The following is a 12,210-nucleotide window of genomic DNA, read 5'->3' as shown; positions in this document are numbered from 1 at the left end:
GCTCCACTCCCAGAGTTTCTAATTGGGGCGCCGTGTGTGTGTGTGTGTGTGTGTGTGTGTGTGTGTGTGTGTGTGTGTGTGTGTGTGTGTGTGTGTGTGTGTGTGTGTGTGTGTGTGTGTGTGTGTGTGTGTGTGTGTGTGTGTGTGTGTGTGTGTGTGTGTGTGTGTGTGTGTGTGTGTGTGTGTGTGTGTGTGTGTGTGTGTGTGTGTGTAGAGCGGTAGACAGGAAAGGTGCCGAGATTTTGCGTTTCTAACAACTTCTTAGGTTATGCTTGAGAAGAACTGTTGCTTCCGTACCGGAGAGGAGGGCGTGCAAAGCAAGGAGCTCTGGAACTCCACCTCGTGAAATGTGAGGGGGAAGGTTCCAGCTCACAGAGGTTTCCAGTCACTAGGGAAATTGTCCTCTTACCCCAAGGTGAAAATAAGAAGCCAGAGAAGAGAAGAAGCGGGAAGTAGTCCTTCCAGACCAGACATCCCCTCGGGAGCTTCCCAGTGAAACGAAGGCGGGAAGACAGCCCCGGGCCAGCCCACAGATCCTCAGAGGGCGCGGACCCGTAGGAGGCGCCCGAGAAGGCCGCGCCTCTTGGAGGAAGTTTGCCCTTTAATTGCAGAGCTCAGATCTCCGTCTCATCAACTTCCAGGAGCGGGCAGCGGGCGCCGACGGGAGTGTCAGTCCCTCCCGCCCAGGGACTGGGTCGGGCAGCCGCGGCGTTCAGCGTTCTCCCGCACCGTCGCCATGGGCGGCTCGGCCTCCAGTCAGTTGGACGAGGGCAAGTGCGCCTACATCCGAGGTACGCCCGCCGGGGGCTTCCCGGGAGCGCGACGCCCGTCCGCCCGGAGCCTTGCGTCAGGCTGGGCCCCCGGGCACTGGCCCCAGAGGGGGCGACCCGACCGGCGTCCGCAGCGCCCCTGCCCGCCACGACCCGCTCTCCACCGGCGTGCGCGGGGATGACAGGGGCGCACGGGACGCTCAGCCAGGGTTCCCGCAACCGGACGGCAGCTCGGCCTGCGCGCCCTGGCCCGGGTGGGGTGCGGGGCAGCCAGGGCGAAGGGGCTGGGGTTGCTTAGGGAAGCGCCGCCGGGCGGTTGGGAGACGCAGGTGAAGGTTGTGGAGAGGAGGACCACCCAGCTGTCTCCACTCGGGCCGCTTCGTTGTCTGTTCTGCACATCCCGCCCCCCGCCCAGCAACACCTCGCCGTCCTGTACCTGGCATTGGACTCAGTTCTGAGCTCTTTCTGAACTTGCCGCAGAGAGAACAGTGGGGATGTCCCCTCGCTTCTAGAGATTCCCCTGGGGATTCCCGGCATATAAGGCAGAATTTCCCTGGCCTGGTTTTGTAAGACGCAGCGTCGGCCACAGCTTTACTTGAGCTTCATAGTGTCACTTGTGGGATGATTTCATCAGAGGCAGAAAGGAGAATGTCATCAGGCCCCCAGGTTGTGCGGTTCCCTTCTCTTCCCGGAGGTGAGAGGTTGGGGAGAACCGAAAGAGGAACACTGGCATATTGGGTAACAGTTGCTAAAATTGTTTATGGGGAGAAACTCATTCGAGACCCTTTCTGGAATATAGTGATACAGTAAAGAGTGTGAGGCAGAAGAAAACAAAACCCAAACTGAGCTGCAACTGCAGGAAATCATGATTCTTTATCTCCTGGGTGTAACTGGCCTCTTTCTCTTCTCTCCCCCGCAAACCTTGCCGACAACCACTACCTAACAGTTGGTTATCTTGTGAATTTAGTTTTTCTGGCTTTAGAAATACCTGCTAAACTAGGTATTATACTCTAGGTTTTACCCTAATTCTGCAAAACAAAGTTCTTTCTGGTACCTCTTTCTGGCCCCTGAACCGTTTCCTAAGAGGAAAGCATTTATTTAGTGTCTTTATTCCAAATTTGCTTTCAGTCACAACATTTAAAACCATTTAAAAAGGATATCAAATTAGGGCACTTGAGAGCAATTTAACTGATTTTCCAGACTTCTGCTCTGGTGCTTTGAGAGGTAGAAGATCATCAACAACTCCTACTGTCAGGGAATAAAACTTGGTCAGGTATCCCTTTGCTGTTGTTTATTTAAAATGGGGAAAAGATGGATGATTTGTTTATATGAGAAAAAGAGCTAAACCAAGTCTGCCTTAATCTTACAAATTTGGCTACATGCTTGTTATTTACACCAATGGTTAGGGGACTGAAAGAACAATGTACTAGAACGTTGTGAGAAGGGGCTTGCATTTAATTATTAGCAAAATATGTTTATGGCGTTTATTTTATAAAACTTGGTTTCACTGAAAAGCATAGAAACATCAAGTTGCAGCATGGCCTCTACGGTAATCAGTGGAAGTCCCGCAATGTGAGGGGGTTAACTTGCTTGAAGAAGACTTCATGGTTATCATGGATGTTGCTGCAGACGCAAGCATTGTACTCATGTGATAAGAAAATGTGTTACCTTTTTCATTCTGAAATTAAATTATGACATACAAAAATATGAGCTAGCTAGTACACAGGAAGGACTTGTAATAAATGCATTCTGAATGCATAAAACTATAAGCAGATTGTGTGACAGTCATTATATCCTCTAGTCTTGTTCAGTTATATCTCCTCATTATTTGTTTGGGAGGGCACTTTCAAGGTATGTAGGGGTGGAGGGAAGAGAAGAGTTAAAGTTAGAATACCTCCAGAGAAAATGAGAAGTTGCCTCATTTGAGAATACTAGTCTTGCCAAAAAGAGAAAAGAGCACTGGAAAAATGCATGGTGTTGTGAATTGTTAGTGCATGAGCAAAAGAAGTTCATGAGGCTGTGATTTCCTGATGGTTTTGAAGCCCCAGATCCCTGAAAAAAACCATACCCCTGTCTTCACTGCTTTGCCCATCCGTTAGCCCACAAATATTCTCAAGCTTTGATTTAATTGTGAGCAGAACAATTGAAAGTATGACAGTAAAGTTTAAGCACGATTTTATAACCTTTCTCATAAAGTAGCCGCCAGTGAAATATTATAGATTTGAAATCTCCTGTAGCTGAGAAAATAACTTTCTTTCAAGCTTTATAAACTTTGCCAACATGGAGAATAACTAGTCAATACATTTGGAGTGAATTTTGCTAACTTAATCTTGTACGTGTTATGAGCAGCTGTATTGCTAGTAGGCTAATGATTCTGTATCAGCACTTGCTTTTGGCCAAATCATTTAATAGCTGCCACTTGGTTTGTGTGCCGCAAAACTTTGTATTATTAGCGATCTTTGTCCCATGGATATTTTGAAAGTACATTATTTTTTAAGATTTGGTAAATCTCTAGGTAAAGGGGCACCAGAAGTGTTAAAGGAGTTACTTCATTTCTAAAGATGTTAGTTTTGAAAATTAGTACCGCGCTCGTGTTTCTTAACAACAGAATACATTTTGGGGATGTGTCTAGAAGTCTTTCAGTAACTTCCCTTGATGAGATGTTGCTATTAATAAACAATACTAAGACCAGCTTGTAATCACATGGGTAGTGTCATCTGTTAGCCGTCAGGAATGCTTTTAGCAGTGACCTAAAAGGATCTTGCTTTAATGAGAAAGAAAGCTCATAAAATCCAGGCATCAGTGGTCAATTTAGGGCACTTTTCTCTTTTCCTGCCCTGTGTTTTTTTCCTTTTAAACTTTTGGTATGCCTAAAAGTGAACTACAGCGTCAAAAAACACAGCGTTTTCCTGTTAAAGCAATAATTTTATTTCCTTTAAAAAATTACCATTGAATTGTTGATGAATCAAAAGAAAACAAACTTGAAAACTCTCTCACATATGCCCCGTGGAGGGTCGGAAAAGTACTGGAAAATCAATGCTGCGGCTGAGAACTGAGGGATACTTGGGTTCTTGGGGTGGGCTGGGGGATGCTGGAGGACACCTCTAGGCCTGGTAGCAGCAAATAGCAGTCAAGAAAACTGTTCTTCTCCTAGACCGACTATCTCATTGTCAGCCACACCTCACCTGTAAAGCGGCTTCCTCTGAAATACTCATCAGTGATCTGATGCTTATAAAGGAAGAAATGAGTTTCAGCTTAAAAACAACATGTATTTCTCTCAGAGGAATTTTCTCATATTTATACCATGAGGGTTAACTTAGGTGGCTGTATGTGAAATTTATGCTGATGATAGTGTCTGGAGTAAAGTCTCCCTAGACCAGGTGAATGGAAGGTAGGGAGTTTGCAGTCTCCTCAACCTAGATGCATAGTTATTAGTCCACACCTTTGCTTGTTCTTCAGCTGTGATTTGTTGGTAGGAGATGGGCAAAAGAACTGGTCTGATGTAAGCTCAGAGTTCAATTTATCTCTAGTAAAAGTACAGTTGACCCTTGAACAATATGGGGGTTAGGGGTGCTGACCCTCTGTACTGTCGAAAATCTGTGTATACTTATAGTAGGCCCTCCGTAACTGCGCTTCCTTGCTGTCCACGGATCCACATCCATGGATTCAACCAACTGTGGATCATGTAGTGCTGTAGTATTTACTATTGACAAAAAGTAAGTGGACCCACGGAGTTCAAACCCATATGTTGTTCAAGGGTCAACTGTATATTGTAATGGAACTTTAGGATACAGAGTGTGGTAGACACTATTAGATGCCAACCCAGCATCGTTTCCCCATTCCTCTTTCATAACAGAGCCCCGGTTTTGTTAGGGCAGCCCTCTGTTTCAGAGAGGCTAGCCCCACTTATGGCTTCTGAGAGATGGGTGCTAGTTGGTCCATGCCTATCATGGTGGTGTGTTCTTGTCAGTGATTGCAGTTGACCCTTGAACAACATGGATTTGAACTGCATGGGTCCACTTATATGCAGGGTTTTTTCAATAGTAAATTCTGCAGTACTATATGATCCACAGTTGGTTGAATCTGGGCATGTGGAGCCACAGATATGGAGGGACTGCAGTTATTGAGGAACGCATATATGGAGGGCCAACTGTGCAGAGGGGGGGCGCCTCTCACACCCATCTCCCCGCTGATGTTCAAGGGTCAACTGTATACAAGACATGGGATTGTGATGAAATCTGGCCACTGAAGCTTTTTTTTTTTTTGCCTGTGTTGGGTCTTCGTTGCTGCGTGTGGGCTTTTTTCTAGTTGCGTTGTGGTGCGTGGTCTTCTCATTGTGGTGGCTTCTCTTGTTGTGAGCACGGGCTCTAGGCGCGCGGGCTTCAGTAGTTGTGGCACGCGGGCTTAGTTGCTCTGCAGCATGTGGGATCTTCCCGGACCAGGGATCGAACCAGTGTCCCCTGCATTGGCAGGTGGATTCTTAACCACTGCGCCAACAGGGAAGTCCCTGTCCGTTGAAGCTTGAAGGGAACTTTGCTGGCTGCTTCTAAGAAAACTTTCTTCCCTTTTCAAAAGGAGAAAAAGGGAAGAGATGTATTCTCTCCTTCTTTTGGATTTTGTTGCGTCTGAAATGTGATGCCTGGAACTGCTGTTTTTATCTTGATGAGCAGGAGGGGCACTAGCTTAAGACATAGGCAACACCTGGAGCAGTGCCAGGCTGAGGCAGTCTCAGAGAGGAGAAGCTGGAGCCCAGCAAACCTCGCTGATTGCCTGCCCTACTCTTGAGTACATCTTGTTATGATAGATACTAAGTCCTCTTTGAGCTGGGCTGGTAGAGACTGCTAGTTATCCCCTAATATAATTCTCTCTTGCTTTTTAAAATAATAGAACTTCCAAATGTTAGCTGGCCACACGAACTCCTAGAATAAAGATATTTCCCAGTCTCCTTTGCAACTAGATAGGGTCATGTAACTGAGTTTTGGCTAATGGGATGTAGGTAGAAGTGCTGTATGCAGTCCCCAGAAAGTGACCTTAAAGGGAAAGGGTGTGCCTTTCTTTGTCCTGTCCTCCATACTGCTGGCTAGATTGCGAAAGTGACTGGAGCAGCCATCTTGGACGATGGCTTGTCCTTTAAGAAGGAATTCATGCAAAGTGGAATAAGTGGACAAAGGAGCCTAGGTTCCTGAGGACTTCATGTAGTAGAACTTACATACCAGCTTTGGACTACTTACCTCTGGACCATAATAAGGGAGAAATAAACTTCTATCTTACTTAAGCTAGTGTTATCTGTGCTATTACTGTTATCCGCAGTCAAACTTATCCTAACTAATATAATTTTCTTCTGTTATTTATGGCCCAAAGCATTCTAGCCAGTACACTAAGTGCTGCCTTATTAGGTCCCCCTCAAGAAAAATTAATCCAAAGAAAGTAGGAAGTGGGTAAGAATTATCCCATTAGTATTTGTCTCAGTTCCTAATTTGTAGAAATAAATGGGTTCTCCTAAGAAGTGAGGAATTGCAGTGCCTCAGGTGGGAAGAGCAGGGACGGGAGAAAAGAAGAAGGAGAGGGCCCTGTGTAAATGCACAAAGATATATTGATCCCATTATGTTTTAATTTAAGAAATGACAGTCTACTAGTGAAGCTGACAGGAGTTTTGCATTAGGAAAACTATTGCAGATTAGGAATTTCTGGTGGCAATTATTACTTTCTACTACCTTTAGTCTTTGCGAATGGAAATCAAGACTTTGGGAATTTAATGTGAATTGAGGTTCTTAGATTCATCAAAAATAAAGACCCTAGGCTGAGACAAATCAATATTTTCTCCCGTGCTTTTGGAAGAAAGAGTGATCTTCCCTCTTTGGTCCCAATTCATGTTCTGATGAACGCATACAGTCAGATGCTAAATCAAGATCTGGTTTTGATGAAACACTTTTTTTTTTGCCTATGGACATTGGCTACAAGAGGATCACTTCATCACGGGTGCTTTAGTAATAGTAACTCCTAGAATGACAATAGTGATTTTTATTTATTTTTGCTGTGGACTACTGAGCTGATTATGGTTTTACTCTGTTGTTCTCTGGAAAGATCTGAACTGGGTCCCCAGGTAAAAAGTGCAACAGGAGGAGCAGAATTTGTGACAGTAGTTTCTAATTTAATTAAAATAAATGTACTGTGACAGTTTTACAAACTATGCAACGTGCATTATGACAGTGAATTTTAATCTCCTAATCAGAAATTTTAATATTTTTGATCAGTGAAGCTAACTAACACCATTTTAAGAAAAAAGGTACATACAGCAGTTTGCCTTGTGAAATGAAAACTGAAGTCAGAGGTGAGGATAATAATGAAAAGGAAGACAAAAGAATAAAAGAGCACAATTCATCTGCCACAGTCTGTTAAAAGCACTTTAGTAAAACATATGACATGAGGGCTGAAATTCTAACAGTTCCAAACTAAAACACACACACACACACACACACAATCCCAAATGCAATACAGATTTTCTCCTTTGAAACTGGAAAATTCATTTTAAAAAGAGACTAGCAAGTTGCTGCCAATAAGAAATTGCAGGCCAGCTTATAAAAGTGCCTCTTTTTTTTTTTTTTTTTTTTTTGGTACTACATGTTTTTTCTCACTTACAGGAGAGAAGAAAAGATTTAGATATACGAAAGAAATTAATTCAGTTTTGCAAATTGCAAGGTCTAAGACCCAAAGAAGTTTATACTTCTATGCTTGATGTTGTTTGGATATTGCTGTAGATAGGATCAGAATAAATCAATAGTTTTTTACTAGGAGGCTTGAAGTCCTTTTTAAAAAGTCCATAGTCTGAAGGAATTTTGGAAAAAGAGTAAAAGTTTCTATGCCAAACCATGTGGATTTTTTTTCCTTTTATTTAAAAATAAAACATAGGCTTCAAAACCATGCAAAACAAATGCATAGCTTAGTGCATCATTGCAAGGCAAATGTCCTGTAGCCACCACCCAGGTCAAGAAATGGAAGGAACTTTACTAGCCAGCCCAGAAGCCTCCATGTACCCCATCCCAATCTTAGACCCCTTTGTCTCTCCAAAAACAACTACCCCTGAAGATACTGGCTCCTAAAAGAACTATTTATTTCCTCGCAGTTCTGCTATCTGCCTCGGATTCCACTGGGTGATTCTACTTATTTCCTAGTAGTCAGTCCTGTGAGTCCATTCAGCTGGCAGATTGGCTGGTGGCTGGTCTGAACTTGGGTAAGCTGTCTCTCCAGGTGGACTTTCTACATGGTCTTTCCAGTAGGGTCCTGAACTTTTAAAATGCTAGGTCAGGGTTTGCAAGAATGCAGAAGCTTCTAGACGCTGCCAGAGCTTCTTATGGCTTAGCCTTAGGACAGCACAGTATTACTCTGCCACATTCTGTTGGTTAAAGCAAGTCTCAGGGCCAGTTCAGATGCAAGAGGAGAGGACTCCACAAAGTCAAGAATACCATGAGCTGTGGTTCGTTAGGGGCTGCCAGTGCAACAGATGACCACATTACTCATCCTAGATTTTATAGTAATGACTTTCTTATACTTCCTATAGTTTTATCACCCAACAATGCATTTTTAAACACTATAGTTTAGTCTTGCCCATTATAAAGATATCTCTTTAAGTTTCTTTTAATCTACAGGTTTCCCTTACGTCTCTGACTTTTACTTGCAAATGATCTGTTGACAGATCTGGGCTATTGGACATGTAGGGTTTTCCACAGTCTGGAATTTTTTCATGGTGCAGTTCCATGCATTTCTCCTGTACTTTCTACAAATCGACAGAGATAGTGAGATGTGATCAGACTGAGGATTAATACTTTTGTCAAGGCTATAGGTGGTGCTGTGTTCTTCATTTGGAGGCACCTAACATTTGGTTGTCTCTTTTTGTGATGTTAGCGGTTATTGATGCTCATTGCCAGGACACATTAATTCACTGGCATTGAAGAATGGTGATATTCTAATTATGTCACTTTGTTTTCACTTATTAGCTGGAATAGTTTTATAGAGTGATACTTTCCTTATTTACTATTTGGTTGCCTCATACGATAGTTCATATAGGAAAGGCAGGATAAAAACTTTACCCTTTCATTTTATTTACCAGTTTTCAAGATAATTTTTTGGTTTCCTGTCATCCCCTGAAGGTGATCAATTAACTTAAAAAATATCATTGTAAACTTATGAATTCCATTGTAATTCTTATCCTTGTTGAAGCCCAAATTTCCCATCATTGGCAATGAAAGCCTCTTCAAGTTGGCTCCTGAGTCCTTTTGAAATTACCCTAGTAGTATTTGATAGCTTCCTTGCCTTCCAGTAAGTCAAGATGTTCTTGGTTCATCACACTTATTTCCTATTCCATACTTGGAATAAGCAATATCTATAAGAATCCCTGGTTTCTTTTAGTGGAAAATGGTATTCAAGAAGACAGTTTGGGCCTAGAGAGGCTCATTGCTATGACTGGGTTGGCCATTGTTTCTGGACATTTTTAGTGGACAGAACTGTGAAAAAAAAAAGGTATATCTCCTACATTATATTTTTATCTCCTTTTTCTTGGTTCTCAAAGGCACAATAGATGGTAGAATTAAATATCCTCAAATTGTTATCTATGTTATCCCACTTAATATATACAACTATTTCAGAGAATAATGTGAATACTACCACCATCAATTATGATTGTAGAAAAATGTTGAACAAGCTGATTTAAGAATTAGTAACAAAATTTTTGTATATGCTATCCCAATTCTCCCCCAATTTTATTTTATGATTTTACTATGTCAGGGCATATAACCATTATATTATATTCTTTTTTTCTCATTTAATCTTTGTTTTCCAAGTAAGTATTACTGAAGACATCAGTCCTTATGTTGATGTCTCATTGGTGTTTGAAGCTCATTGTCTAGTAGATATCTCAAGTAGAGCTCATGGGAACGTAAAGAAACATGGAGGTAGGACTAATTTAGTGGCTCAGCGATATCATCAAAGGTCAGCTTATTTCTGTCTTTCTACTCTCTGTGGGCTAGCTCTCCTATGGTTAAAAGATGACTAGAGTAGCAAAAGATATCACGTTCTTCAGTAAAGCAATGTCCCAGAGGTCGAGAAGAGGACTGTCTATTCTGTGAGTCTCTTTATAAGAACAAACCTTCTCCAGATGCCTTACAAGCAGACTTGCCTTTATATCCCACTGATCAGAACAGGGTCACACATTCCTTCCTAAGTTATTACTGGCAAGAGTATGGAATTATCATGATTTGGTTAGACTAATCCAGATTCACCCATGCCTGGGGCTGGGCCCTATCCTCACTGAAGCACATGGCTATAGGGACACCTGGCAAAATAAGGCTCACTTGGCAAGGAAGAAGCATGAATGGCTATTAAATGGTGAGTAAGCAACATTACGAGTTTTGATAAATGTTATGAACGGAGTTAAAAAGGGTATTGAGACAGAAAACTGATGGTAATGATAGAGCATGGAGATGAGATATACTTAAGATATAGTGCTCAGGAGGATGGGGAAGAATATTTGGAGTAGAGAGAACAGTGTATAGAAAGGGAAGAGGAGAAGGAACCTGAAGGAATTGAAGAAAGGGTGGTATGGGTGGAATGTAGTGAGCACGAGGGAAAGGTTTTTGATGGAGGGGATTCCTCATAGCACTTATTACTAACAGACATAAAATATATTTATTTGTCAGTTTTTTATTGCCTGCCTATCAGCACTTTCACCTCCACAAAAGCAGGGTCTTTGTATTGAGAGATCAGTGTCTGGTATATGGTTTGTTACCAATAAATATTTGCTTAATAAATGAATGAAAGGAGAAAAAAAATTTAACTATAGTGAATATCCTAAAAAATGAGAGAAGTATTGAGTTTGGAAAACAAGTTCAGGATGCAATGAAGAAATGACAATAATAGAATAAGAGATATCTCTTGGAAATTAAAAATCTAATGATCAAGAAATTTAAAAATCCAATCGTTGCTCTGGAAAACAAACTTGAGAAAATCTTGGAGAGAATAGAACAAAAACATCTAAATATGGAAAATAGAAGAGGCAATAATAAAAAAAATCCAAGGGTCAATCCAAAACTTTCAATATCTGACTCACAGAAGTCCTAGGAAATAGAGAACAAAGAAAATGAAGAGGAGGGCTTCCCTGGTGGCGCAGTGGTTGGGAGTCCGCCTGCCAATGCAGGGGACACGGGTTCATGCCCCGGTCCGGGAAGATCGCACATGCCGCGGAGCGGCTGGGCCCGTGAGCCATGGCCGCTGAGCCTGCGCGTCTGGAGCCTATGCTCCGCAACGGGAGAGGCCACAACAGTGAGAGGCCCGCGTACCGCAAAAAAAAAAAAAAAAAAAAGAAAATCAAGAGGAGAAAATTAGCAAAAAAATAATACAAGACCATTTTCTAGAATAGAAGATCATGTGTATCTGGTTTTATAGAGTCAATTCCTGGCACTCATCCAGGGCTGGGAATAGTTTACATTCCCATCATCCAAAACAGAAAGACCTTAAAACAACAACAACAACAACAAAATGAAACTGAAAGACCTTCTATTACATAGGGCATTGTAGTAGTGAACAGAAATTAGCACTAGACGTTAACACTGGTCTGGACCTGTCTAATAAAAAATGTAAAAAGCAAACCTCAAAAGGAGCAGACTGATCCTAAGTAACTTAACTGCATGCCTGAACAAAGTCCAACATTATTTATAGGAATACAATAAAATATACGTTCAACAATGTAAAATTCAAAATACCCAGAATCTGATCTAAGATTACCAGGCAAATGAAGAAGCAGGAAAATATTCATAACTCAAAGGAAAAAAATCCATCAATAGAATGGATTTAGGAATTACAGACATGATGAAATTAGCAGACAAGGATGTTAAGACAGTTTTTATAAATATGGTCCATTCCCTAAAGTAGAGGAATTTAAATTGTACTATTTAAATTTAAAGCAGATAATTTTAGAGCATAACTAAGACCTGTGCATATCAACTGGGATGTCAATTCTTAACTAAAAATGATAACTTCTGGTCTGAGGAATGATAATAATAATAACAACATTAAACACTAATATTTATTGAGTGCCTACTATGTTCCAGGCAAGCAAATTTCTCAAAGGATAACCAATGGAATATCAAATGTTCTTCCAGAAATTACAAATCTTGTCCACATAGCTTTTTCTTGTCCACATAACTCCTTTCTGATGGAAAGGAGCGTCAGCTTAATAAGATTTGAACAGTCACTTATTAACTTTAAATGAGATAAGCCAGTAATTTATCCCTTGAAACGTTTACTAAACCCTTGATTCCATATCTTAACCCCAAATGATTTGACTATTTTTTGAAGTGAATATTTTTAGTGGATGAGATTATAAATAGCTTAATCCAGAAAGTAAAATTTGTCTAAATGTTAGCAAAACATAGTAGGGAATTTACAA

General features: G+C 41.4%; 1 protein-coding gene across 1 annotated transcript in view; it reads left to right on the top strand.

Annotated features, from left to right (window-relative positions):
- The first annotated feature begins 630 nt into the window (after positions 1–630).
- Positions 631–12,210, top strand: part of NIBAN1 (niban apoptosis regulator 1) — a 162,483-nt gene continuing 150,903 nt past the window's right edge. The window contains exon 1 of the mRNA XM_060035276.1: positions 631–791. Within this exon, the coding sequence (XP_059891259.1) occupies positions 737–791 (55 nt within the window). The 5' untranslated portion in view covers positions 631–736. The remainder of the gene's footprint in view (positions 792–12,210) is intronic.

The sequence above is a fragment of the Delphinus delphis genome, chromosome 1 (genome assembly GCF_949987515.2).
Source record: "Delphinus delphis chromosome 1, mDelDel1.2, whole genome shotgun sequence".
Taxonomy (NCBI): Eukaryota; Metazoa; Chordata; class Mammalia; order Artiodactyla; family Delphinidae; genus Delphinus; species Delphinus delphis.
This window is presented reverse-complemented; position numbering and strand designations above follow the sequence as displayed.